General features: G+C 46.2%; 1 protein-coding gene across 1 annotated transcript; it reads left to right on the top strand.

The window, feature by feature from the left end:
• The first annotated feature begins 271 nt into the window (after window positions 1-271).
• Window positions 272-27,183, top strand: LOC135369366 (uncharacterized). Its single transcript, XM_064602963.1, has 4 exons — window positions 272-383; window positions 6,619-6,689; window positions 14,890-15,294; window positions 26,896-27,183. Exons 2-4 carry the CDS (start codon window positions 6,650-6,652, stop codon window positions 27,105-27,107), a joined length of 657 nt encoding a protein of 218 aa, XP_064459033.1. The 5' UTR covers window positions 272-383; window positions 6,619-6,649; the 3' UTR covers window positions 27,108-27,183.
• Window positions 27,184-27,462: the final 279 nt, after the last annotated feature.

Raw genomic sequence — 27,462 nt, 5'->3', positions numbered from 1 at the left:
ACATCTTGTCTGTTTATATATGAAATTTTCCTATCTTTTCAAGCTTTAGGCTTAGTTAATGAGCATTCGATAATTAAAACCAGCAATAATCCGGGCCAATATTAATCCATACAGCTACGCGTTGTGATCTGAATCTGAAATCATAGAAGAAGTAAGACTCAACAATCTGCTTCCGCTCATTTTACGTCCGTTTCAGGATAACGCAGAAACATTTCCGCCTTTTAACTGCATGGTGCTCATTAGCCGCAGGAGAAAGAGGATGTCTACGAGCCATAGGACGTCCTGTGAAAGCTGATAAGCCACGTCGTACTCCACCAGGGTGAATGCGGCTGTGTGTTGGTTGGAATACACACACGACACTGCTAGTAGGATTCCATCTTCAGGTGGGCAGTATTATTTTGTTTTTGCAATTGTGTTATATACCGTCATTCCGTCTCCTTGCTTGACTGCAGCACAAGAAGTCATGCAACAGTAATCAATCAATCCATTAATCAATTTGTAATTAATTTTAGCAATTAATTGCAATTGCGTCCTTTACGATTGAAGGGCGACTCGTCCAATTATAGTCATGTTCCCCTTATTGGGGAGTCAACTAACGGGTCCGTTATCCGCGTAACGTTGCCCCTAGAAGTTATGTTTACATTGGAACTGCACTCGGTCATCCGAAACTTCATATAACAGCGGTATTGCCGTGCGTGTAACGGCATCCTCTCCTGGTGGTAGCCCAGGCTGTGCCAATACTGGTCAAACATGAAAGGTGCAACTTGACTCCCTCTTGGACAAATATTGGCTGCCTATAATGGCAAGCCCAGATTACCCATATTGCGCCATTTTTGTGTGTGTATGTATATGTGATAACGCCAACGGATAATAATAAAGCATTATCCAGTATAATATCCACTACTAACGGTAATAATATTTGTCATCTTTCTTACTTTTCTGTAGATCTTTAATTGATCCACGTTGCATCACGTTAAAAAACAACACTGCCTCGTCCTAAAAACAAAGAACAGGCGCCGTGCTGTCGTATTGCCAACTGTAAGATGGGATAAGCGCAAGCTTGTCCACATCAGACCTCAAAAGTAGTAAAAACGAAGAGCAAGGACTACCAATGGCAAACATCCATCAGAAACCTTCATTGCTCAAGGATCCGCGCATGGAAAACATCCTTCAGAAACCTTCATTGGGATGGCACTGGTATACAGGGTGTTTGCCGTAACGTGTCCCTGAATTATATTTAAAAAATCTATACATTGTACAACGATGCCGCCTACTGCATTGGTCTTGGTGTCAAATTTCAACTGCAATAAATTGAATTTTTAAAATTGATGTCGCTAATTTGCCAACTCAGCCTCACGTTTTCCCAATGGAAATGGAAAGGGCATGTTCGATTTACCCCGAAACATCACTGAAGGCGTCAGCACCACAGCGGGAACACATGAAAAAAATATATATATGCGAAAAGCGCCGTTTTGGGCCTCGCAAGTCGTCGGGCGCGAGTATTTCAGCGCTATGAGGGCCGTCGTTGTTCCGCCCCCTTGACATTCTCTCGCCGCACAAAACTTGCTGCCTCTGATAAGGTCACCCCTTCATTTTCACCTCACGCTTCCTGTCGTTCCACGCATATCTCTTCTTGCCTTGAGCGTGCGTGTTATCGCGCGCCCGGCGACTTGCGAGTCCCAAAACGGCGCTTTTTGCATATTTTTTTCATGTGTTCCCGCTGTTGTGCTGGATGCCTTCAGTGATGTTTCGGGGTAAATCGAACATGCGCTTTCCATTTCCGTTGGAAAAACGTGCGGTTGACTTGGCAAATTAGCGAGATCAATTTTAAAAATTTAATATTTTGCAGTTGAAATTTGATAAAATCAGTCTTCCCTGGTGGCAAAAGTGCCACAAAGGCCAATGCAGCAAGCAGCATCCTTGTACAATGTCTAGATGTTTTTTTGTTATAGAATTCAGGGACACGTTACAGCAAACACCCTGTATATGACTAAGCAACTTCCATCCCGCTCTTCGAGTTCAACGGAGCGAAGCACTTTCGTGACGGTGACGGACATACGGCTCAGCAACTCAGGCTGCCAGCAGTACTTTGAAAGCACCTAGCGTTGCAGAACAGACATCAGACATTCCTTCCTCATTGCATGCCGCTTCCGTTGTCATTAGAGAAACCAGCGACATTTTAGACCGAATGAAACATTCGATCCGAGTTTCGCGCTCGCGCATTAGTTGTGATTTCGCTCAAACGACCACGCTCTCAGTCGGTTTGACCGAATGGCATCGCGAAGCAAGATGGCGGCTGTTTGCAGCAAGTGGAGAGTTGAGTTGTTGAGTTGCAGTGTATGTTACAGTGGGATTGCCAGATATGTTGACTATGTCGAACAATGTGTGTCATCTGCGGGAAGTTGTTGGATGCAACGACGTACTGAGTTGGGCATTTCACACGCTTCAACCTTCAATCTTGCCGTGTTGATTGGGCACTTGGTACAAGTGCCAATACGGGAACTTCCCATTTTCTACATTTTCGGTCAATATGGGGTACACACGAGTGCACACGGGTGCCCATATTGCTGAGATTTTTCCTGTACTGACTCAAACTTGACAATTTGTGGCCCATATTGCCGACATTTTCCCCATATTGGTTGAAACTTGGCAATATAGGGCCCATATTGCTAAGTTTGAGCCAATATGGTGGAAATCCTGACAAAACAGGTCCCATATTGGACCGGTGTCGCAAATGCCACACCCAAAATCGGTCCAATATTGCATGCAGCCTGGTTAATGTCTGACGTGTTCCCGGAATTTTTCGACAGACTTTCCAGCCGAATATCGGCACAGTTCCCCTTGAAGTCAGCCCGGGACGCATACTAATCGCCGCCCCCCCACTCCTTCCAGCGGCCCTGTCCATCTATTGGATTAAAAACAATTAAAAACCCCCAGTGCTGGGTAGGATAGCGGTGATGGTTCATAGCAAGAGAGCTCTGCGCGGACTCAGCAGAAACACGAACGCAATCCCTTACGTATGCAAAGGCGATAGCGTACGATGTACTAAATCTCCCTATTGTGTACTTGCTATCGTAAGCGTGGTGGGTATAATTTCCAATAAGTAGGGTCTGACTTCTTCGAATTGAGCCCAGTTCCTCCCGATTATCGCCCCCCCCCCCAATTAGTTTCGGACCAGTTCGGGTTGAATCCGATTTCCCCCCAAATTTCAATCACATGTCACACTATGTTGTGGCGACCTGTATGGACGCCTGGGAGGCTAAAGCATGCGGCGAGAAAAATAATCGGAACGAGTCCATTGGACTGCGGGCAGCACCATGCGCAGCGCTGTCCAATAGGCCCTTTCCGATTACTTATCTCGACGCATCAAGTTATCTCTACACTAAACGAACTTAGCCTCCCTGGCATAAACATTATTTGAGGGCACCAGCGAACAACTTGAAGCGCATATGGACACGTTTGAATAAAAGTGGAATACGAATTCCACTTTTATTCATTGAGCAGTACATTGAGCACGCGCTCGCTGCTCGTGCACGAAGCAACGTTCCCTCTTTCAGGAGATCACATAACACCTCCAAAGTGACTTCCGGTGCACATTCCCAGGTGCACCCTGCGCACCCCTTCCTTCTTCGGAGCCGAAGAACGCTGGGGAAGAGCGGGGCCAGTTCCGGAGCGTGACGCATGTTCCGGTGTACTGACTTTCGAAATGGCGCAAGCCTTGCAACACGTTGCAACCGCCCATGCTCTTTGTGTTTCCTGCATCATAGGATGTCGGCGGTAAATAGTGATACGATTACAGAGGACTGTTATGGTCTACTGCTATGTTTCTTAACGCCATTAAAGGACGACGGAAGCGAAAATAAGCTGCAAAGTTGTTTGCCTCATATTACGATGCGTACCAAAACAGTCCGGACTTCGACTTAGATTTACCTATATTAGTTGAAATGCCGCCACAATCGCGATATAAAATTCGGCCGCGGAGCACTCTGAGTCCCTGGTGAGCGTCGCCGCGCCGCCGTAGCAGACCACGGAAGTGACGCACGTTGTCTCTCCTGTGGGAGTTCCTGACTTTCATTTCGCAGTTGTTTTGCAATCTGAGGTTGATTTTCGCGACAAGAAAAATTGTACATGCTTATGAAGTCTTTCCTGGCTGTGCTACAGCATGTTGCCGACTTCCTTCCAGCAACGCGATGACATAGTGTTCCTTGCACGAACGACACACGGATAGACAGCACAAACATAGCGTCAAACATCGACTGACGTTTATTACAAACACAGCACTACCGAGGCTGGCCCCCAAAATCCATCCGAAGGAAGGTGATCTCATTTTCTCTAGGAGTGAGAGTCTTGCTGCTTACATTGCTGGCTGTCTTACCTTGCGTTCGTCCAGGATATGTTTCAGAACAAACACGCTCTACTAGTCTGTTCTTGTTTCCGTGGCCGTATTGGCCATTGGCGCTAGTTCACATAGAAGTCAGTCCTGGACGCATATTTCCCCGGGGCGTTAATCGTGATGTTGCCCACCTCTGTGAGGCCGACAACGGCAAGCCGTTTCACCACTACAGCCACCGCGCGTATTCCAGCGTGCAACACGCACAGAGCATATAAGTATAATCCCTTCTCTGTACGTCGAACATATCGTCAAGAGGATTATGAATTTCACGCCACGTATATGGGTGGCGCATGCGCAGTAGCCAGTCGAACCGAATACCGCCCGCGTATCAGGAGGACTGAGCAGAGGAAGAAGTAATGCTTCTACAGGGCATCATTCGCCCCGTATTCAGAAGTGATTTGCGTATTCAGGCCACGACCTACTAGATTATAACGACCATGTCATAATCGTCAACCCATATGGGGAGCCCGTCCCCTCGGTCCGCTAGGAGCGCTGCCCATCGACCTGCGAGATCTACATCATGATTGGACAATGGAAATTTGAATTTTGAAGGCGCAGAAGCTTTCGTACGACTACCGTAGCAGACGTCCTATGGAAACTCGTAGGATGATGGTGATAATCAACTTTAGAAAGGAACATCGCCTGTGGGACATCCGCCGCTTGTACAAAAATATAAAGGTAAGCTCAACTACAAAGTATTGCAGAAATTGAGGAAGCAATAACTGGGCCGATGAGTAGCGCCACCGCTAGCTTACAAATGCGGCGCTGAGAAGGGGTGCCTATTATATGGTCGTTATAATCTAGTAGGTCGTGATTCAGGCCCCGCGTATAACGCGCTCTGTTTTCACAGAGTGCAATACGCGCCATGTCGGTTGGCCTTAATACCTGGACTCTGACCGGCAATCAAAGGGTGCGTGTTCGAGTCCCACTGCTGGTGCTATTTCTTTAGCTGCCATTATTCACTTGAAGTATTCAACTGGATGTTATGAGGCTCGCGTTATATTTGTCCCTCTATATGTTTGATATCCTCATCCACTACAACTTTGGCATACTGAAAGAGCGCAGAAAAGCTGGTGCATACTGAGGGCTGCCTCCTGTTCCAACCCCGCGAGAACTGTTGTGGGCTACAATTTGGTGATTCGGTATAGGAAAATGCAGCAGTGCCAATCATGCTCCCCATATATGGAACACTACGATCGGACCCGTTCCGTTCTTGATAGATTCAGGTCTTATGAACAGCCTGTGAACTCGGTGGTGCAATCTCATTCTTCTGTGCCCCACTCTCACCCTCAACGCATTAACCTCATGCTTTCCTTTTAAAGTCATCTTTCTTTCAAAGCGTTTCAAAGCGTCGAGGTTAGTGTAGTTTCCCTTTCTTTTATTAATAACGCGTCCTGGAGTAGCCAGTCCCGAGTGGCTCGAGACTACCATCTCAATTTTTTTCTTTTAAAATCAATCAATCAATCATCTTCTGTGATCCATCTCAGCATTCTTTCACCGTTTGTTAGTCAACTTTTTTTGTCATCTTTGTCTTTACTCTACCTCATCCTTCTTTCATCCTTTGTTAGTTTATATCCTTTATTTCCTATATCTTTTTCTTTTTATTTATTTCTTATTTCTTAATTTTCTTTATTTATTTATTTCTTATTCCTTCCTATTTCTTTCTTTCTTTAATTCTTTTCTTTTTATTTATTTCCTAATTTTATTTATTTATTTATTTCTGCAATAGCAAGCCGACGTCTCATTTGGCTGCCCTTTCCCACGTTTTTTTTTCCTTTTCGTCTAATAAATATATCCCCCCCCCCCGTTCCGAATTCACACTCCCACGATAGATATGCGCGCGCTTCTGCTTTCTCATTAGATGCCGCCAATCTTTGCCTCCTGGGGATGCCATTCGTTGCCGCAAAAGACGGCTCTGTTTTCATAGCGTATAGCACTGTGTAAACTTTTTTTTTAAATTGTACTAATTGACACACGGACTCTCATTTGAGAGCAAGTTGTTTTCGCATTTTTGTTCGCCTTTAAAGCTAGGCGTTGCGTTGCGTCGTTCTTTTGTTCAGTTCATCATAAACATGTCCGCGATTGTGCAGCGCGTCACGAAGAGGACAGCGATGCATTAATTACTTCGCGTATGTTACACTGCACCTGTAGACAGAGAAACGGAACATTGTTAACTGTTCATTATTCGAGGTGATTCATATTTAGGCGAGTGCTCTTGATTTCAGGTCTACACGTCTAATCAGGAACCGTGCCAGTATGAAAGCTGCTATCCTCATATTGTCCAGCCTCGTCGCTGGTAAGTTCACATTTCGTGTCCTATACCTATTGCAGGTTGTTTCTGCACCTCCTGTAGTGATCACCACACTGCAAGAAAGCATGAGTTTGGGCATAAGAAAGACGGACGACACAGAGGGCACAGTCCCAAAGTCGGGCTTTTTTGCAGTATGGGGTTCGTCCACCTAGAGTCACTAAATAACTAGCAAAGTAGCGACACTGAGCCACGGCGGCGAGCGAGACCACCATCTTGGGTCCGACGCGGCTGCGTCGCCTAGCAATGGGACGCCAATCTCGCCCTTCTTCGCCGGAGAACAAACAGCCCGCAGTCAAGCCGGCCCGCAATCGGAGAAACCGGTTTTGGATGGAGGGGACTCAACATGAACGGCGCGTTCTTGGAAGGAGAAACCACGTGACACAATCGGGCCCAATCGCGGACATCGAACGGTGGCTCCGGCGCGGAAAAGGAATGCGATACTCTGTGCCCCTATTTAGTGACTCTACCTCCACCAGCTTCGCCGGTGTTTATGCTATTTTATCAACTCCCGTAGCGGTTACACTCTTTGAAATGGCGAAACTTGACAAGGAGTATCCTTGGCACCTCATAAAGCGAGACGGCGGAACTACACCTCCAGGCACCAGGTGTTCCTACCTGCAATGCCACTGGAAAGTGCGAGCTACACGAATACTCGAAGCTTTGGCTAACTATCCACCAGACTCTCAAACGATTCCCACCGCTTTATTGTGCTTGTGAGCTTAGTGTTCTTCCGGTATTGTACACACACACTACATGTTAATTTGTGATATACTGCGGCAGGCTGTTCTCGAGCGGTAATGGCGCGCAACTGGGAGTAAGAGATCACACCTCACGGTGTTATGTGATTAAGTCAGTAACAATAAAAAAGCAAGGAAATGACACTTTAGGTTGCTTAAAGGTGCGCGTAATTCATCATGCAGCGTGTAAAGGAGACACAGCATATCCTACGCAGAGCAACCTATCATGCAGCTCTATAGTATGTCCCGAGGCGAAGATCTTCAGGGTGTTTCTCTTTTTCTTTTTTTCGTGTTCGTTACAGACTTTTACAAAAAGCTCTGAGAGCGGCATAGATGCTGGTTTTGCAAGTGCGCTCTACACTCTTAAAAATGAACTTCACCGCATAGCACGCTCCTAGCCAACCATGATCTCGAATGATACCGTTATCTGCCCTGATTTGTTGGAAACAGGAGACGTACGCCTTTTTTTGTGACACTTATGCTGTTCATAATTGTCACAATTGTCACAAAAAGGCGTACACCTCCCGTTTCCAACAAATCAGGGCAGATAAAGATATCATTTGAGATCATGGTTGACTAAAGAAGATTGCTATGCTGTGAAGTTCATAGGCAGACGTGCCCCGAGGAGAGTATGTAACTACACCATGTATGACTGTCTATTATTCATTCATTAACTTGCTTCATTAACTTCATTCTTTAATTAGGGACATTCTTGCAAACCTAGAAGACCCCAGGCAGCGCCTCGATGAGCGTCCCAAGCTGGACAAATATTGGCTATCTCGGATTCCCAATGTTGGTTTAACTTTACGATTGCAAACCGGTCCAAGCAACACCTAATATTGACACGCCAATATTCACTTCCGGTACTGCCAGTGTAGCTCCCATATTGCCCACGCCCTAAAAAAAATAGAACTTTACCACATTGCACGCTCTTAGCCTATCACCATCCCTAATGACGTCGTTCTGCCCCCTGATTGGTTAAAAATGCCTTTTTGTAACACTTATGCAGTTCCCCAAAAAGGCGTACGCCCCGCGCTTTCCACAGACCGAGAGTGATAACGGTATGTCATTCTGTGCCATATGGTTTCCTTCAATGTGCTATGTGGTCAAGTTCTGTTTTTCGAGTGCAGGCAGCAGCTCAATATTGGCCTCATATACACTCCTAGAAATGAGGGGGGAGGGGGGGGGTAATGGCAGGATAGGCTCGCCGTTGTTGGTCACACAGAAGTGAAATGAACATCACCGCATAGCACGCTCCTAGCCAACCATCATCTCGAATGATATTGTTACCTGCCCTCATTTGTTGAAAACGGGAGGCGTACGCTTTTTTTGTGATGAACAGCATAAGTGTCACAACAACAAATAAATTAATGATATGAATGGGTCAATTCGGCACATAAGTATCACAAAAATGACACCACCACCACCACCACCTTATTTTTAAGAGTGTACTGTCCCATATTGCGTAAATGGGAGGTCAATATGGACTCAATCAAAGTACAACATTGGCACGACGACATCCACACTCTGAAAACAGAGGGGTGTCGAGGTAGCTTGCCGGTGTTGGCCGCACTCAAGTGGGCATCGTGACGACTAGGAAAGTGGGAGAGGGGGGTTGAGGACTTCAAAGTGATGCAGAGGCAGGATGACCGATACTGATGGGACGGAAGCACACTGTAGGTGAGAGGTGCACTAGAACTTCACCGCATAGCACGCAGTGCGCCAATCATTGTCGCGAACGATAGGGTTATCGCTTTTGATTCGAGGAGACGGGAAGGCGTACGCCTTTTTGTGGCAATTACCATATATCTAAATTGCCACAAAAAGGCGTACGTCCCCCTCTCTCCTCGAATCTGAAGCGATAACCCTATCGTTCGCGACAATGATTGGCGCACTGCGTGCTATGCGGTGAAGCTCTGTTTTTAGAGTGCAGTTATCACATTCGATATCTCTACTTTTTTCTGTTTTTTTCCTGTGTTACGGGCAGGCCTGCGAACTGAATTGCGAAGTTCTGACCCGAAGATTTCGCGCTGAAAGTGAAAGAAGAGAGTGAGAGAAAAGAAAAGGAAACGAAGACTGAGAAGAGACTGATAAAGAACGACAAAACTATTGGTACAAGATGCCTAGAGCCCCACACTTGGTATCACACCGCAGGCATCTTGCTCTTGTTGTGCTTCGAACTACTCAGCAGGCTTCAGTGGTGGTTGTTCGACACCGCATTAGAACATACACAGAACATGAACATAAATTTGCCGAAAATCCGTGGAAATGAGCCCTTGGCTCCGCCTCTTTTGTGACGGCTCGTAGTTTGAGCGCAAAGCTGCGAAGAAAGAAGCTTACATTGACACGCCACACAAGGGGGCAAAGGGTTACATTTCCACGGATTTTCGGCAAATTTATTTCGGCAATTGCCATTGCATTACGAGTGGCATTATGTGCTACTGAGTAAAATGATCACGGGGAACCCATCTCCGCAGAGGAAACGTTAGGTTGCCTTGGGAAATTTCGGAGTTCAATTCAAGAAATTAACTTTCCGTCAATTGAAATGAAATAAAAATGCACCAATATGTTGCAAAAGTTATTGGCAGAAAAAAATCCTTTGACCGCATGTCTCTCCGGGGCCTACGTTTTTTACTATGAATTTCTATCATGGTTGGTGGACCACCCTGTATGTCGACTCTGGGTCCCACATGGACCGGCTTTCATGGGATATTGTTTGGCCGGCGTCTATATTTGTAGACCATGTTGCCCGTTTTCATCTAATATTGTTTGGTCTATGCAATATGCATCCCTTATTTCCCACTTTGATTGAATATTGTTTGACAGGCAGCCGGCCTTATCCTGCCTGCTGGCCGGCACCAGCCCCATCATGGTCTCTTTATGTGTGTGTGTGTGTGTGTTGGCAGACGGCCATATGCAAACTACACTGCCACTTTTCACGCAATATACTTTGGCCGACGGCTATGTGTAGACGTCTTTGCCCACTTTCAGCGAATATTGTTTGATCGCGGGCTGTGTTCGGGTCGTATTGCAGCCTCGATCCAATACTGTTCGGTCCTCAGCGATATGTAGATCACATTGCACATCTTGTGCCAATACCGCCTGTTTTTTTTTTGCTTTTTTCTTTTTTTTTCTTAATGCAACCATATTTACAATGGCTAATCAGTATTGACCAGATGTTGGCAATCCTGGACCAACATTCCCATGCTGCAACAATCATTTCAAGCATAATGTTTAGCACGGTCCTTTATAGGAGCGGTAGTTCCAGTGTCCAGACAATAATGGACCAAGTTATACCATAGTCAGACGGCAAACCTAAGGCCGTTAGCGGAAGGGCAGTTGCTTCAGCTGTTGTCCAACCATCATTTGGAAAGACATGGTTCTCTGCCCTGATTTGTTGAAAACAGGAGGCATACGCATTTTTTATTGTAATTATGAACTACATAATTGTCACAAAAGAGGTGTAGGCTTGTGTGTAGGTTTGCCGTCTGACTCAGGTATTGGTGTGCTGCCAGGGACAACAGAATGCCCCGGGAATTATGTGGGAACAGAATGGGAAGTAGCCTTCGTTGAGAGCTATTCTATTTTTAAAAATGCTGAAACAAACACGTACGTTCATATAACTCTCGCCGAATTTTGCTATGCAAATCAGTCGAAACGCTCGAAACTGCTCAAGCTGCGCTCCTCAGGAGTGCAACACCTGTGCCGATGGAGGCTTATCTGGGTCGATTCCGTGCCACTACATCCAACGCGCCGGTACATCCAAAAACGAGCCGTTACGTCCAACATGTTGTCACATCCATTGTGCCGTTACATCCAACGAAACGTTACATCCATTTTTGACCACTACATCCACGGTTCATTAGATCCAACGAGCCAGTACATCCAACGAGTCATCACATCCATCGGGCCAGTACGTCCAACGAGCCATTACATCCACGGACACAGAATACTCGGTCAATGTTCTCGTCGCCGTTCTGTGCTTGTTACGCAGCGCCTTCTATCGACCATCTCAAACGCGGTTCATTCCAACGTCGCTGTTCTGTGCTTTTTTGTGGCGCCTACGTCAGTGGCCAGGAAGTATTGAGGTTGTTAATTCCTTAGTTGTTTTTGAAACTTGGTAAACTTAGTTGTTTTGAAACTGAGTGGGCTCCGTGCGAATGTCGCGGTTCTCCGTTTATTGCCAATGATCTCCTTCACCTATGAGGTAGCGTCCTGGGTGTGAATCGCGTGGTGTGAATACCAGATAGGGTTGGTCACCTGAATCCGGGAAAAACCACGGGTTGACCCAGAAACGGGCTATTGTTCCTCCTTGGACGATTCCACGGAGAAGAATTCCTCTGATACAGAGACTCCACCCCGGACAGCGAAATGATCGTCTTGTACGGAGATAGCGACTTGGAAGCGCTTTTGTCGGCCGAGTAAGTGTTTTGGGACGGAACCTTTAAGCATAACTCACCACTATTCATGAATCCCGTTGTACACCCTTCATGTGTCGATACGAGGAGAGTGTCACCCTGTGGTGTTTGCTATCACCAGGCGACGTGACACAGCTGCCCATCAATAAACCCTTGGTGTCATTCGTGACACACTCCTACACTGTTTCAGTCATTTGGGAACACTACAAAGCTCAGGTTACTGGCACTTCGAAGTTGCAGCTATGAATGCAGCAGTGACAGTGTTCAGCGCTGTACGTGTGAATCAGCTGATAAAAATACTAAGTGCCTGCGCCTTTCATTATGCGACGGCGATAAATGAAAAGCGGGACTAGCTTTGCTTGAGAACCGTCTGCAGGACAATGAAGAAGTACGAGAGTGGTTCAGGGTGGTAAGGCACCTGCCCTTCCTCCCCAAACATTTCCGTCTCCCGTTCAGCGAGGATTTCATTTCCAATCCACCTCAGCAAGTATCACCTCTTCTGAGCGCTCTGCCGCAGCCCTTCATATCCTACTTCCGCAATTTTGGCAACCATAACTTCTCGTCCGTGTGACCACTCTGGCAACTGAGGAGCACGCACCACGAATGTGGTTGAGGGTTGGCACAATGAACTCCATGACCAACTCCCAAACCAGCACCCAAGTCTCGCGGAACTGCTTGCATTTTTCCAGAAGGTGCAGCACGCCGCAAGGTACCAGCTGCGGCTTCTGCTGTGCGACCCTGCAGCGCTGCCGAAGCCACAAACGCCACGAATCCGCGAGAGGAACGCCCGATATGCCGAAGAGATGGAACTATTTCGCCGCTATTTTTTGTGTGCCCCCGTTCAACATGAAGACGTCGCAACGTACCTGAAGCGCGTGATAGACGTTGGGATTTTGCCATGTACATAATGTTATAGTCCGTGAATGAATAGCTGTTTGTAACTGATGTACCTACTAAGATGTAGTATGCCGCGTTATTCGAGAAACCGTGATCTTTTGCTGTTAAGTCACGGCTATACCTTTGGTAATGGTACCGTTGCGCAATTATATAGCGAGAGCAGCACACAGATAAGATCATTAAAGACACGTTCATGCTTGATTCATTTAGTTATGTATTTTATTTTCAATGTCTGCCACATGTTGCAGCCACACGTTGTTGACGTGAGGCTGGCGCTTGAGCAGAGCTCCCATCGTGACGGGCCATCTTATGCTTGCAAAAGCATTATTGTATGTGCGTGTTTCTTTTTTTTCTTTTTTGGCACTGTCTGCGGTTAGTTTGTGCTGGTTTACGTTTCAAGTTCGTTCGGGAAAGAGTGGGGTGGAAATGAAAGCCACAATTTCATAAACTTTTCGCATCGAATTTGATCCGAATTTGGAAGATGTCCGCGCGTCCATTGACAGCGAGACCGGGAGAAAAGAAACGATGGTCGGAACTAATACTATTGGCCAGGTACCGAAACGCGGTATTGATGAATATTCATGCACTATGCTTTGTGGATGAATGTACATCGCCACTGACCAGCAACCAGGGGGGAAGGGATATGTTTATTGAAAAAGAAGGCGAGGAAAGGTTAGTCAGGCATAGGCCGACTTGCTATCCCTTCCATAAAAAGAAAATGAAAAAGAAATAAAGCAAAGAAACACACACACAGCAATCGTCTGCGGGTTGTAGTCGTCTTGAACACAGGCGGGTCACCGGTTCACTCCTGCTATTCCTAATCCGGGCCTCTCCTTTCGTCGACCTTCTTACCTCCCATTGCCCCCATGGCGACGCTGCTTTTTTGGCCGTTACGTCCATCGTGTCGTTACATCCATTGTGTCATTACATCCATCATGCTGTTACGTCCAACGCGTCGTTACATCCATACCGTGCTATTACATCCAACGAGCTGCTACATCCATCGTGCCATTACGTCCATCGATGGATGTAACGACACGATGGATGTAACAGCTCGTTGGATGTACTGGCCCCGTACCTCTGGGTCAGACAGCGGTTGATCTGCCAGCAGCAGGTCTGCACCAACTCCAATCAACCCCGTCGCACGTGGACCTCTGATGGGAAAAAGAGCGGTGTGCTCACTCAGTTCCCGAACGCCGGAGGTGCCATTTCGGCTCATTTACACAGCAGAATGAGCCGATCGATATATTTTCAAGGCATGCGCGCGTTTCAGGAGTAATAATGCAATGGCTCTTGGAGTGTCTCCTATTCTGCTGTCTCACTTTTATTTAACATCGCATCATTAAAGAGTCAATTAATGAACTTTAGGTAGTTCGTCATCTTGTAGTTAAGGACGGACGCCTGGCCGTATAACTCGACTGCGAAAACGACGCCTATGCTGCTCTCGTAGCTTTTTCAAAAAAAAAAAAAAAAAGTGAAGCATAAAGAAAAACGCCCTGTATTAGTCATACTTCATCATAGAGCGTCTGACAGTAGAAATCGCAAAAGATAAATAAATAAACCGCAAGAAAATACAGTTTGGTCTATAACCTCCCGAGGTACAAGAAAATCGTTGCTTCACTTTTGCGCACACACCATTCTATGGAACACGTAAAACGTGTCTATGTTGGAGCACAAAACGCCCTCTTCCACGTATTCCAAATGCATCTCTATCTTTAAAATCAAACATGCGAATCGCAAACATTCATGCCCAGCTCTGGTGTTAGTAGTATAGTACTTTGCGAACGTGTCATTTTTCTTTGCTTAGAAGTCGAGTGAGGCATGTATTTACTCGTAATGCAGCTTAATTTATCTGATTTGATTAGTCTTTATCTCTTGATTTCGATATATCTACCCTGGTTTTGTTTCGTTTTTCTCTTATTGTAATATGCCCTGTAACCTTAAATAACAACTGGCTAGTGCTACATTAATATTTGAGTACTTTTCACGAATGAAACTTTAACCGAAATTTTTCCTCTAGTTCCTTCAGTTGCTGATGATTTGTATGAATGTATTACATGAATGAATGAAAAATCATATGATTGATTGATGATTGATGAATTACTATGTAAGTATCGCTCTATAATCTTGCAGGAGCCTTCGGGGTTTTCAATGTGGCCGATTCCAACAGTTACTTTGATGAGCTGTTCCAAGCGACTCTTCCACGAATGCCTGGTCTTGAAGGAAGTAGACTTCACGACTTCGCACTCAAGGTTGAAAGTACTGCGTTTACGAACCGGGACGTAAAGGCGGAGTTTCACGATGGCAGAATGATGGGGACCTCGTCTCCTAACGGTATTACCAGAGATGCCGCTTGTTCGTCGCCTAGGATTGAGCATGGCTCAACCGTCGTCAGCTGCACGGTGTCCCTTGATGGACTGAAAGCAAGCTACAAGGGGACCGTCAGGGGAGAAGATATATCGGGTACGGCAAGGAACATTGATGCGGATGCTACTTTCGCAGGAACCAAAGGATACATTGAAGTGGCGAGTGCACCTGGTTAGTATGGTCTGTTAGCTGCATGCTTCTTAGTGTCGGTACTGTTAGTTATATGGGTCGTGCACGCGACCGCTGACCGATACATCGAATGACAGAGTACCATACCTTCCGCCCCAGGTACTTGAGTGTGTTTCACACTGCAACCAAAACACCATACAGCAACAAGACACCGACAAGACTCAGAACGCTCTATCTGTTTGCGTTCTGTGTTTTGTCGATCTCAATGTCACATTTGGCAAGATGGCGCCAGCAACACTTCAGCGAGACACATATTGTTGCGGTGTGAAATACAGCGACATCATCAACAAAACATGTCGTACGACAGTTTTTATTGCTTTGGCGGCAGAACAAATTTTCAGTGGGAGACATCACATAATCTCGTGCGCTCCTGGCAGTTCAGAGGTGCGGGTCCACTGACATCAACATCGGAGCACGGTTTTTGCTGTTGTGACGTCCTCCGTGGGATGACCGAGCACTGCCGAGCACACAGGAAATGGGTGTGACGTCCTCCGTGGGATGACCGAGCACTGCCGAGCACACAGAAAATGGGTGAAACATGGCGGACGAATCACTGCCGTGGCACCTAGCCGATCGGCCGATCTTCGATTCGGAGGTGGCACATGACATTTGGCGGCGTCGACAACCGTTGTATGTGTTGATGTCTGATGACACGCGATAGACAAGGGGCTCAGGAGTTCGAGATTCCAATGCGATCCAGGCGTCGGCTCTTGGTAACGCGGAAGGTTTGCAATGTATGACGATCGGCGGCAACCTACGTTCCAGCGCTCGGCTCTCGGTGGGGGCTGCGTCTGTACCTCTGTCCTCCGGCACTTGATCTCCTTTTTCGTGTCTCCGTCAATTCATCGTCCACCACACGAGTCTAACAGAGGGGTCTAATGTCGCAGTCAGAGCCAATCACGAACGCCGACCCGACTTTTACGGTTTTACGACCAGCAAAAGGAGGGGTACATAATAGGAGATGCCGCAATAGATCTCCAACCGAGAACGTTAGATAGCCCCATTAGGCCTCCACGCTATCAATGCTGGAAGGGGAATGCTGGGTTCCACGAATGGGCATTTGTTCGCTTCCTCCTATTCAGAGGTGGGGAGTAATGCATTACAAAGTAATGCATTACCGGTAATGCATTACTTTTGAGTAATGAGTAATGGTAATGAATTACATTTTTCCAGCAAGTAATGAGTAATGGTAATGCATTACATTTCGACTGAGTAATGCAGGGAGGCATTACTCATTACTTTTGTCGAATGTTCATTGCGCCACGCGAAGATTTGGAACATCCATGTTTTCTTCAACCCGCCTTTAACAATGAGCACATGGCAACATGGAAAGAGAAAGGCGCGGCCTGGGGAATTCTGCAAGGGTTCAACAGTCGGCGGTGTGTGTCACAAGTGTCTACATGATGATATCACCGATTTTCTCCTGCGTGCATTTGAAGTAAAGGATAACCAGTGAAATAGAAACATAGCCTCTGTGAAGGTAACACGTAATTATTGCTGTAGTGATTCACTGTTTTGGTATTGTACTGTGTTAGTTTCTCTTGTGCTGTCAGAGGTAGTTTTTCTGCCAGTTTTTCTGTAGGCTGGGCTTCATCCGCCGGCTCCATAATGCTGGAAAAGGCATCTGCAAAAAATCTTATCTATAGTTCTTGCCTATCAGACTCGCTTCTGCGGGGATTTAGTGGCACCAATTTGGGGATACTTGGGTGGCTATTGCCCATAGCAAAAAATAAAAAATAAAAAAAAAGCAAGGGAAAAACTTATGCATAGCGTCTTTGAGGCTTATGCCCTAAAATGTAAATGTAATGCCAGAGTAATGCCATTACTTTGTTAAAGTAATGACATTACTAATGCATTACTAATATTCAAAAGTAATGAGTAATGTAATGCATTAGTTTTTTATGCAAGTAATGAGTAATGGTAATGCATTACAAAATAAAAGTAATTTCCCCACCTCTGCTCCTATTGAAAGAAAAGTAGGACCGTATGTCGCGTCGCTTTCAGGGACCATCATAATCCCTGAAGACCGTGGCTTTCGTTCCCCCTAGTTCCCCTTATTCGCACCTAGCTTCGAGCGTAGTTCAACTCTGCCAAATTGGCAGAACTATCGAGCACTATGACGTCGTTTGTTTACAAACAGCGAAAGGTATATTGCTCGAATGGGCAACGGGGGCTTTATCACTCTTTGTAGGAGACGATGCAGGCTTTCTGTTTACCACAAGTAGAAAGTGAAAATGTATGCTAGATGAAATGTTTCAGCGGTATAGTTACTCCTCGTCTGAGCCCATAGGAAGATACAGCCGCCAGCGTACGCGTTTCCTCCGACACCTTGATGTGGGGAGAAGGCACGATTATTGTCGACCGCGTGGAGTGTTTTCCGTGTGACTCGAAACCAAAACAACGAGCAGCGACACGGCATGCTCGGAAGACACTGTCGACTGACACGTTCGTTCGTTCGTGTTTTTATCTGAGCAGTGTAACATAGCATGGGCAACAACAAAAGCGCTTGTTTTTGTTGGCTGTCTTGTCCGTGTCGCGGCATTGTGAAACTCCCTTAAATGAAGGCTTCGGAACAAAATCGGACGACCACCCGTGCAACACGTACGTTACACACGCGTACTTCTCCTGCTTCTCCATACCCCTTGCGTCGCACTCGTCCTAATCAGACAAAAAGCATACATGTATGCTTTTAGTCTGGACCCTGCTGCTGTGCTGGACCCATGACTCGTCCTAGTCAGACAAAAAGCATACATGTATGCTTTTTGTCAGACTAGAACGAGTCGTGGGTCGAGTCATGGGTCCAGGTGATTATGACCCACTATAGTCGGTCGTAATGACCTGGACCCATGACGCCAAACTGCTCCTAAGCCGCCATTACCGCCCGCGATACACGCGTACTTCTGCCGCTTCACCATATACCCGTTGATGTCATGCGGTAGTTTCGTGCGGGCGCACTAGAAAACTTAAGTTTTGGCCTCCTCCTCCCTTCAATATGGCTTCGGTTTAGATTAACTGATATTTCTGCATAACACACCGCGTAAGAGAGAAACCATGCATTATGCATACAGGGTGTCCCAGAAAACGTGTCACTGAATAAAAAAACTACGGCACCTAGAATCATGCGGTCAAGAGCATTTGTTCTTATTAGGTTTTTGCACCTCCTAATGTGAATGTCGTGTACTCCAAGTTTAATTATGCAAATATTTGCGAACTCAACTCGGAAATTTGCCAAGTAAAGGTCACTTTTTTACCCCACCAATATGAAGAGCGTGCCGAATTCACTCAAATTCACGATAATTCACAGTGATATTCACGAGCTATCCCATCGGAAAAAATAGCCGAATACCATGCTTTTCGGAGCACCCGACCAGAGCGCGCGATGACTTTTTGAGCGCCATCGCTCTCAGTGCGACGAAAGGAGGTTCCGAAGCCAGCCCACAGAGTGATAGCACGGTCCATTGATTCTCTCTCTGGTCACGAAACTCCGCCGGAGAACAATAGGTCAGGTTTGCCTAGGGAGAACCGCTGCCTCGCGGAGGCGCCCGCGTCGCTACTTGGGGAGAAAGCGCCTGTTGATACGGGTAAATGCCTCTTCTTTTGCCTGCGTTTTGACCAGTATAGACGCTTCTTCCTGAAACCCACGTGCATCCTTAGACTGTGAATAGATTTGGGACAATCTATGCATGCCACAGAAGTGTTGTATCCCAGCGTGTCGCTCGGGATATGATAATTCTGGTGAAAAGGTATCGTTTTTCGCGTTGCCGAGTAATGCCACCAAGCGAGACAAGAGGAAGCGTTCGATACCTCAGAAAGAGGACTCGCGTTTCAGCTTTGAGTCAAAGTGGACACGTTTGTGCGAGAAGCACTTTGACGAATCCGACATTGTCAGAGCGGACAAATTCCTCGTGACACGCGAAGCTCTGAATGACACCGCAAGCAAAGAGAAGGTCAGCATGCCTCGCGAGGGGTCAAAGCTGCGTCCTGAGGCCGTGCCACGAATTTTTGATGGGTGTCCGCAATACTTGGACACCCCAAAGCCTAAAAGTCGTGCAACGACGAGACTGCCAGCAGCCAAACCGTCCTCGAAAAGAAACTGGATGAGTAGTGGTGGTAGAAGCTCGGCGCCTCTCATCGACGTTGGAACAGGAGAACTCTGCGTTCAAGACAGACAGCTAGGCGCATCAGAGCGGAATGTGCGTTACAGTTCACAGAAGCCCTTAGAAACTTGTCTGTTGTAACATATGACTGCAATGCAGCCAACAAGAGGCCATAATAACACGCATTCATTAATTTATCTTTTCTAGCCTGCAGTAAAACTTGCAACAATTCCTGTCGGACTGATTCACATGTCTGCATAAAAGCAGAACTTTAAATAATAAACCGGAAGCTGTGGGACACACAATGGAAGCAGTACACCCTGCTGAGAAAGTTGGCACAGGTCCGTGCAACCTTCAAGGTGTCACATGTACCTCACATATATGTGATACGTCCGGGTCCTAGCGTTGGATGCAGTGCGCAGTAAATCCCGAAAACAGCTGAAGAGTTTAATTTTTTTAGATGTCGGCAGCACTTCTTTTCCCGCAAAAAAGAAAAAGAAAAACAAGAAGCTTAACCTGGCTACACCCAGATCACGCCCTGCTGCAGGTGGCAGGAAAGATTCACCACTGTCGGTGAACAGTGCAAATAAGTCTAGCCATCCAAGGCCGTAAGGCATTTGGTCATTTCATGAGTTCCCCTGGAACATTGTTTTTGTCGATTATCATAATTGATTATGTAAAGCCCAGTCACTCACGGCCATTGATGTTCCGTGATATAAAGTCCTCATTGCCAGTGCCACTGATTGTGATCACTGTTGTTTCGCGAATCATAAAATGTATAATACAATCATAAAATGTAGTTAATTAAAACCTCCATAGTGTGGGAAACACGTTGCAATAGCAGTATTGTTGAGTTCTGCTACCTAAAATAGTGCTGTAGCGCAGGTGGAGTCTTCATTTTTCAGATATCAAACGCGCTCGAAACACTTACAGTAAAGCCTGTCAATGAGATACCTGCCTAAACACGGCGTTTTTAAGTGACAAAGCCGCGCTGCAAATTTGCGATCAGTTCCATTTGGAAGTCGGTATGTGAAAGCCATTTCTCGCCGAAAGTTCTCCTCCGTCCGCAGCCGATTATACTGCTCAGAGAGCTATATATCGCTGCACACCCGTGCACGTGTAAAATAAAACAAAATTCAAATACGTTGAACAACATTATTTGGTTTGTTGTGCTCAAAACCACCCAAGACGGCCAGCTCAGCCCACGCGCGAACATACGGCAACGATGCGCCAGACGCGACCGTCACCACCTGCTGCTTATGCGCACGCCGGCGCGCGGCAGCTCCGGTCCCTAGGCTAACTTTCCGGCGGAGTTTCGTGACCAGAGAGAGTATCAAAGGACCGTGGTGATAGTAGAAAAAGTAACAGTTCCTAAAATTGGGAGAGGGAAAGCATTATCCCAGCGAAAGTCGGACGTGATAAGCCATGCCTGTTTTATCTCTTTCTGCGATGTCGGGGAGGGCTGGGTTTCGAACCTCCTTTCGTCGGACTGACAAAGATTGCGCTGAAAAATTCATCGTGCGCTATTCTGTGCGACCTCCGTAGAGCATGATATTCGGCTATTTCTTCCGATGGGATAGCTCCTGAATATCCCTGTCAATTATCATTAATTTGACTAAATTAGACACGCTCTTCACATTGGTGGGGTAAAAAAGTGGCATTTACTAGGCAAATTTCCGACTTAAGCTCGCGAAAATTTACATAATTAAACTTGCGTTACACGACATTCACATGAGGAGGTGGCAAAAACCCAGTAAGAACAAATGCCATTGACCGCATGACTCTAGGTGATGTAGTTTTTATATTATAATTCAATGACACGTTTTCTGGGACACCCTGTATACAGGGTGTTTCACCTACGGTGATAAAAAATTCTAACTGGCTACGTACTCGCCGGATTAGTGTCGGTCTTTCGGCAATTATCTTCTGGAAACTTTTTAACCATTTAGGAAGGCTTTGGACAATTTTTAATTGCGCGAATTTTATTTTTTCAATTGAGCTTTGAAAATTGCCAAGCGAACCTCACTTTTTTTAAAGCTGTTGCGACACTTTCTCTGATGTGTTGAAGCATAACATATATGCATCGTACTCATTATGAGAACATCGTGGAAAAAAGAATTTTACCTCTCGCTAGATTGATTCGGGAAATAGGCGCAGCCACAAAACGGCGACCCACGGTGTGACCTCACGGACCCCTCTCCCCCATTTGGTTTGGGAGACGCGCTTCTTCCCTCGCTGCTCCCGTGCGACGTCACCGATGTCGCTTCTTCGGGGCCGTTTTTCTCCGTACCTGCTCAAGTCACGGACCTGAAAACTTGAAAATGGGATGATGTGGGGTGATAGAATAGTTTTTCGTATTTATCTGGGAAAGCTGGAAACAAACTGTCACAGCCCCTTTAACAGAAATATGAAGTCCTCCGCGGATAACCACGCAGACTCAACCAAAACTATGCACAGTATCGCAACAGAAATAGTCTAAAAAAATTGTAAAAAATACGCTTTAGCCCCGCCTGCTTGATTTTCGCAGAGAAGCGCGCGAGAAAGTGTCCCCGCCTTCATTTGTCTTGACCTCTTAGTGATAAGAAGGCTGTTTTGTTTTCTTTGTGATAAGTCGGTTGTCACCAGCATCAAGGTCAAACTGGGGAACAGGAAGGTAAAAAAAGAGGTGGGAGCACTTCCACCTCTCCCCGCAAACACCTTGTGCTCTTCTTTGCGGCAACTGAGCAGGCGGGGCTAAAGCCGAATTTTTACTAGTTTTTTAGGCTATTTCTGTTGCGATACTGTGCATAGTTTTGGTTGGGTCTGTGGTTATCCGTGGAGGACTTAATATTTCGGTTAAAAAAAGTGAGGTTCGCTTGGCAATTTTCAAAGTTCAATTGAAAAAATAAATTTCCCGCAATTAAAAATTGTCCAAAGCCTTCCTCAATGGTGGCAAAAGTTTCCAGAAGCTAGTTGTCGGAAGTCCGATAATCCTCCGGCGACTACGTAGCCAGTTAGAATTTTTTATCACCTTAGGTGAAACACCCTGTATAGTCAGTATTTGGGGCCAATATGTATAAAAAGCGTCGTGCAATTCTGTGTTTTTTTTTTTTTTCAAAGATCGTTCCGAAGACGCCCTTTAATGGAATTGCAGAGAGAATGGAATTGGTATGGCTCGTGTATATAAGTCGGTGAATTCGTTCATGGTGGCCTTCACCGACCTCATTTACCGTCACATCATGGAGAATAATGTAAGGTTGAATGAAGGGCTATGAGGTAAGGTGATGAAGTTGAAAGAAGGGCTATGGCGTGAGGTGATGCTGAAGTAGAAAAAAGAGCTGTGAGGTGATGTGATGTTGAAGTTGAACGAAGGGCTATGACGTGATGTGATGTTGAAGTTGAATGAAGGGCTATGATGTGATTTGACGTTGACAGAGTGTTTCTTTTTGCTTTTTTTTTTGTTATCATCATGATTGTGGCACTAGTGATACCAAGGCCCGAGTCCCCATTAAAGGGGTCTGCTGCTACCTTTTGCGGCCTCCACTGCAGTGTTGCGGATTTGGCCGCTCAAATCGGATTTAAATAAAATCCGCATTTTTTCTGAAGGTAGTAAATCAAATCCAAATCAAGTCCGGATTTAATTTCGACACGTTAAATTAAATCCTTTTAAATCCGGATTTGTTTTTCCGGACCTAAATCAAATCCGCTTTTATATCCGGATTTATCAAATCTTTTGACAAATCCGGGAGGAGGTCCCTAGATGAAGGAAAATTCCCGTCCAAACTTGTGCCATCGTGGGAAGCCCCACGCCTCAAAGTCCCGCCAAGCTCAACCCAGGCCGGAGTTCATTAAAAACTGTCTGTCACGGCCCGTCCCACACACGGCCAATCTGAAGTCGGAACTACTCCCAAGAGACGTGCAGTAACGTAGACGGCGGTTTTAACACACAGCAAAGTATAGCCTTTCATTGATTACTATGATTTCGATGCACTCGCAGCGCTTCTCACATTTGGGGGGATGCTCTACCTATCCGAGCCCATGTTTTTTCAACGAATTCAATGGTAACGGAGGTGTGAAAGACAAAAACAGAAAGCCTCTACAAAGCATAAAGCAAAGGCCAGGAAATGCAGCGGTCCCATGTTTTACAATCGCTTCACCTGCAAAGGAGGAATGCACCCTCTCGAAATATTGCCAGAGCTTACCGCGTATTACTGTGGATTACTGTGCTCCCAAATATTGAGATAGGCTTCCACCACAGATTAAGTTAGCTCACTAGAGCGTGTACGTACCGCGACGAACTCCCTGAAGCCATTCCTGTGCACGATGCAAAATGGCTGCATGTCGGTGTACATCATTTTGAGCAAGGCGGTGTCCAAAGCCCTCTTCCTTGATGCTGATGAGGAGGCAGCTTCAAACGGACTGACGGCACCACGCTTTGGTCTTTCAACTCTTGAGGATGACGCCTTCTCAAATGCCGTATGAAATTGGATGTAACATGCAGCTTCGACGACACCTTCTTCTAGCAATGCTTACATGTCCCGTGAAAAGTCGTTGCGGAGCTTTCTATGTCTGTGTAATGGAATCTCCAGTTCCATGGCTTCATACTGGCACGCTCCACAGTCCACTTGAGAACGGAGATTACGCATACGATGAACGCACACCCTACTACAGGACGCTTCAGGAGGTGAAATGCTTAGTCACATCACGTCGATGATATGACAAGAGTTGAGAAGAGTGGAGGCGACCTCACTGTGTCACCTCTAGCGTTCGCTCGCCCCGTGCGGGCAACGGGCATGCCGAGCGTGCTCCCTCTTAAAGGTTGAGGACGCGCAGCCATTTCGGATCGTTGAATGTGGATGTTGTATTTCACGCGCGACAAGCCGCCGTACGATTAGCTGGAAGCTAACACCGTCCGCGTTTTGAAGGGCATGAGTACTTCCCCCAGAGCTAGGCAGTCCCGAGCATTGCCCGAGCCCAGAGCTGCGTTGGCCTGCAGTGTGATAGCATTAGACTCCTCCTCACGAAAAAAACTCATCCTCCGTCATTTAATTGCCCGTTGGCTCAGACGGCTCTCCTCGCCGGCGCGTAGCCGACAGCTGGCCACTGCGTCGCGCGGAATTGCGCAATGCCAGTGGAAGAGGGGCGCCAAGGGAAGCCCAACGAAAATACATGTAATGAATGAATGATGGGAGTTGAGTTGAAGGCATCCAGAAAGAAAATAGTAAAACTTTATCGAAAATCAGCCGCACTTTCTGTTGCATTGCCAACACATAATTCGTTAAGTGCCCTTAAATTTTTGTGTTACACCAAAATAGAAAAAAATGATACTGACAAAAGTGTACTTAATCGTCGATGACTGGCTTGCTCTGGGAGGGGTGGCGCACAACCCCCATCTCCATCATCACGTATCGTGTTGGTGTTGACTCGGGCTTCACGGGGCATAAACAGTGAGGAGTTGGTAGGTATGGTACACCTTCCCAAAAGCAGATTTTGGGTCAGGAACCTCCTCGTCATTTAGCACCGGACGAACACGCCTGAGTGAAGGAATTCCTATCGCGGGCCTAGGCTCAGCTACGCCCAAAAACACACACCTGCGTCGGTTAATTACAGTTAAGTACACTTTTAAGACCACGGGTCGTTGGTTACTATACCCTGGGGGTCACAATTAAATGGATCGTTAATAAATCGTGGGACATGTTACGAATACGGTTACTAAACATGTAGCCTACGGGTCTGTTTTAATGCTGACGTTTCGGGGCTTTGTAAAAATTTTCCTCGCGCAGTACAGACTGTTGTAATCAAGGGGAAAAAATGGGTATGCGAGGAAGAGTGGCACATCTTGCCATGATTGTCCGTGGGAGTAGGGAAGGCTTGCCTTCCCGAAATCACGAAATGATAGGATGTGATATATTTATTGTTCATTTTTACTTGTTTTGACGTGAATGTGTGTACCTATATTCGTTCAATATGATGGGGGAGACCAAGAACTTCGCGACATGATTTGGCAAACTTGAAACGGCTCGTGCTTGAAGACTCAGCCAGAGGTCCACGGGAAAGGTGCCGTCCAATCAACAGAATAACGTTAACTACGTTCGAAGAACTGCAGCCGGTGTTCCCTCGGTGCGGTGAGGGGAAGTGATTGGAAAGAAACGGCTACTCCTGTCGCTTTGGAGAGAGGACGCCGCTAGTGAGTGTGCAGATTTCAGACAAGGTCACATCAATTCGCGTAGTATGCGAAACGGCGCTTCGCTTAATTTCAAATCCATGCATCTTGTGAGGGAGCTTGGCGAAATCCACGCGCAAATCCGCTGAAAAAGGGGCGATTCAATCCAAATCCAAATCATTCGTGGAAAATGCGATTGAATCCAAATCCAAATCATACCTGGAATATGCAATTGAATCCAAATTCAAATCATCAGTGGAAAATGCGATTCAATCCAAATCCAAATCCTGCCAATAATTTTCGAGCAAATCAAATCCTCCAGCCCTCCGGTGCATTTAAATCCGGATTTAAATCAAATCCGTGGCTTCAAATCCGCAACACTGCTCCACTGCTGCAATCCCTGTGAAGTTTACACGATCTCTTGCTATCACCATGACTTTGGCACCAGCGATATGAGGTCACTAGTCCATATTAAAGCGGTCTGCCGCTGCCTTTTGCGAATTCTGGGGCCTCCACTGCTGCAGTCCCTGTGAGGTTTAAAACGTTCTCTTGTTATCATCGTGACTGGAACCAGCGATACGAATTCACTAGTCCACATTAAAGGGGTCTGCCGCTATCTTTTGCGAGTTTTGCGCCCTCCACTGCTGCAATCCATGGGAAGTTTAAAACGTTCTCTTGTTATCATCGTGACTTTGGAACCAGCGATACGAGGTCACTAGTCCATATTAAAGGGGTCTGCCGCTACCTTTTGCGAATTTTGCGGCCTCCACTGCTGCAATCTCCGTGAAGTTTAAAACGTTCTCTTGTTATCATCATGACTAGAACCAGCGATACGATGTCACCCGTCCATATTAAGGAGGTCTACCGCTACCTTTTGTGAATTTTGCAGCCTCCACTACTGCAATCCCTGGGAAGTTTAATACGTTCTCTTGTTATCATCATAACTTTGGAACCAGCGATACGAGGTCACTAGTCCATATTAAAGGGGTGTGTCGCTATCTTTTGCGAATTTTTCTGTCTTACTGCTGCAATATCCCTGTGAAGTTTAAAACGTTCTCTTGTTATCATCATGACTTTGGAACCAGCAATACGATGTCACTAGTTCATATCTCTCTTATGATTATGTCATTGACACCCCTATCCCCTAAGGACCATCAAATCTGGTAGGTTTTTGGACCCTGATGGCTTGATGAACCATTAGTTTGATGGTGATGGACCATTAGGTTGATGATCCATCTTACTCCATACAATTATAATGGCATTTTCTCGAACTTTCTTTCTCTTTCTCGGATTTTCTCTTTGCCCATTTATGCTGGTATGCCTTACTTGGCCTTTCACTTGCAGGTGGAACTCCAACGTTGAAGACTTGGAGGGTGAACCCTATCCTCGTCCGTGTGGCCCTATCAAGGGAACTCCAATTGAACTCTCGCAGAAAGAGGAGATTCATGGAAGAAGTAAAGAAAAACGTTGAAAGCGCTGCCAATGGGTTCTTTTACGGAGCTCTGCACTACGCTCTCAGTAATGCTGTCAAGTTCAGGCCACTACCTTCGCTGTAAAACAGAAAGATAAAAGAGCGCCTATGAAAGCTATCCGCTATCAGCAATAAAAAAAAACACAGATTTTATCTCTCGAGTTACTGCGGAAGTCTGCCTGACATCTGGTTTCTGTAAACATTTTTTCCGATACGTTTCTTAGCCCTCCGACACTAGGCTTCCATGAACAGTAATAGGTGGTTAGTTTCAAATACTGTTTTCCGCCATTCTTTAGCTCTCTTAGAAATGCTGGCTACGATGCTGATAGCGAGCAAATTAGCAGCTTGACGCCACACGCCGTATTGCGCATTTAATTGCTTTAACTGCTCTGAACGTCATCGGCGTCCTACAGGCCCGGTTTCGCCAGCGTCGATTAACA

Source organism: Ornithodoros turicata, chromosome 1 (assembly GCF_037126465.1).
Source record: "Ornithodoros turicata isolate Travis chromosome 1, ASM3712646v1, whole genome shotgun sequence".
Taxonomy (NCBI): domain Eukaryota; kingdom Metazoa; phylum Arthropoda; class Arachnida; order Ixodida; family Argasidae; genus Ornithodoros; species Ornithodoros turicata.
The sequence above is the reverse complement of the archived record's forward strand: the minus strand, read 5'-3'. Positions and strand labels throughout refer to the sequence as shown.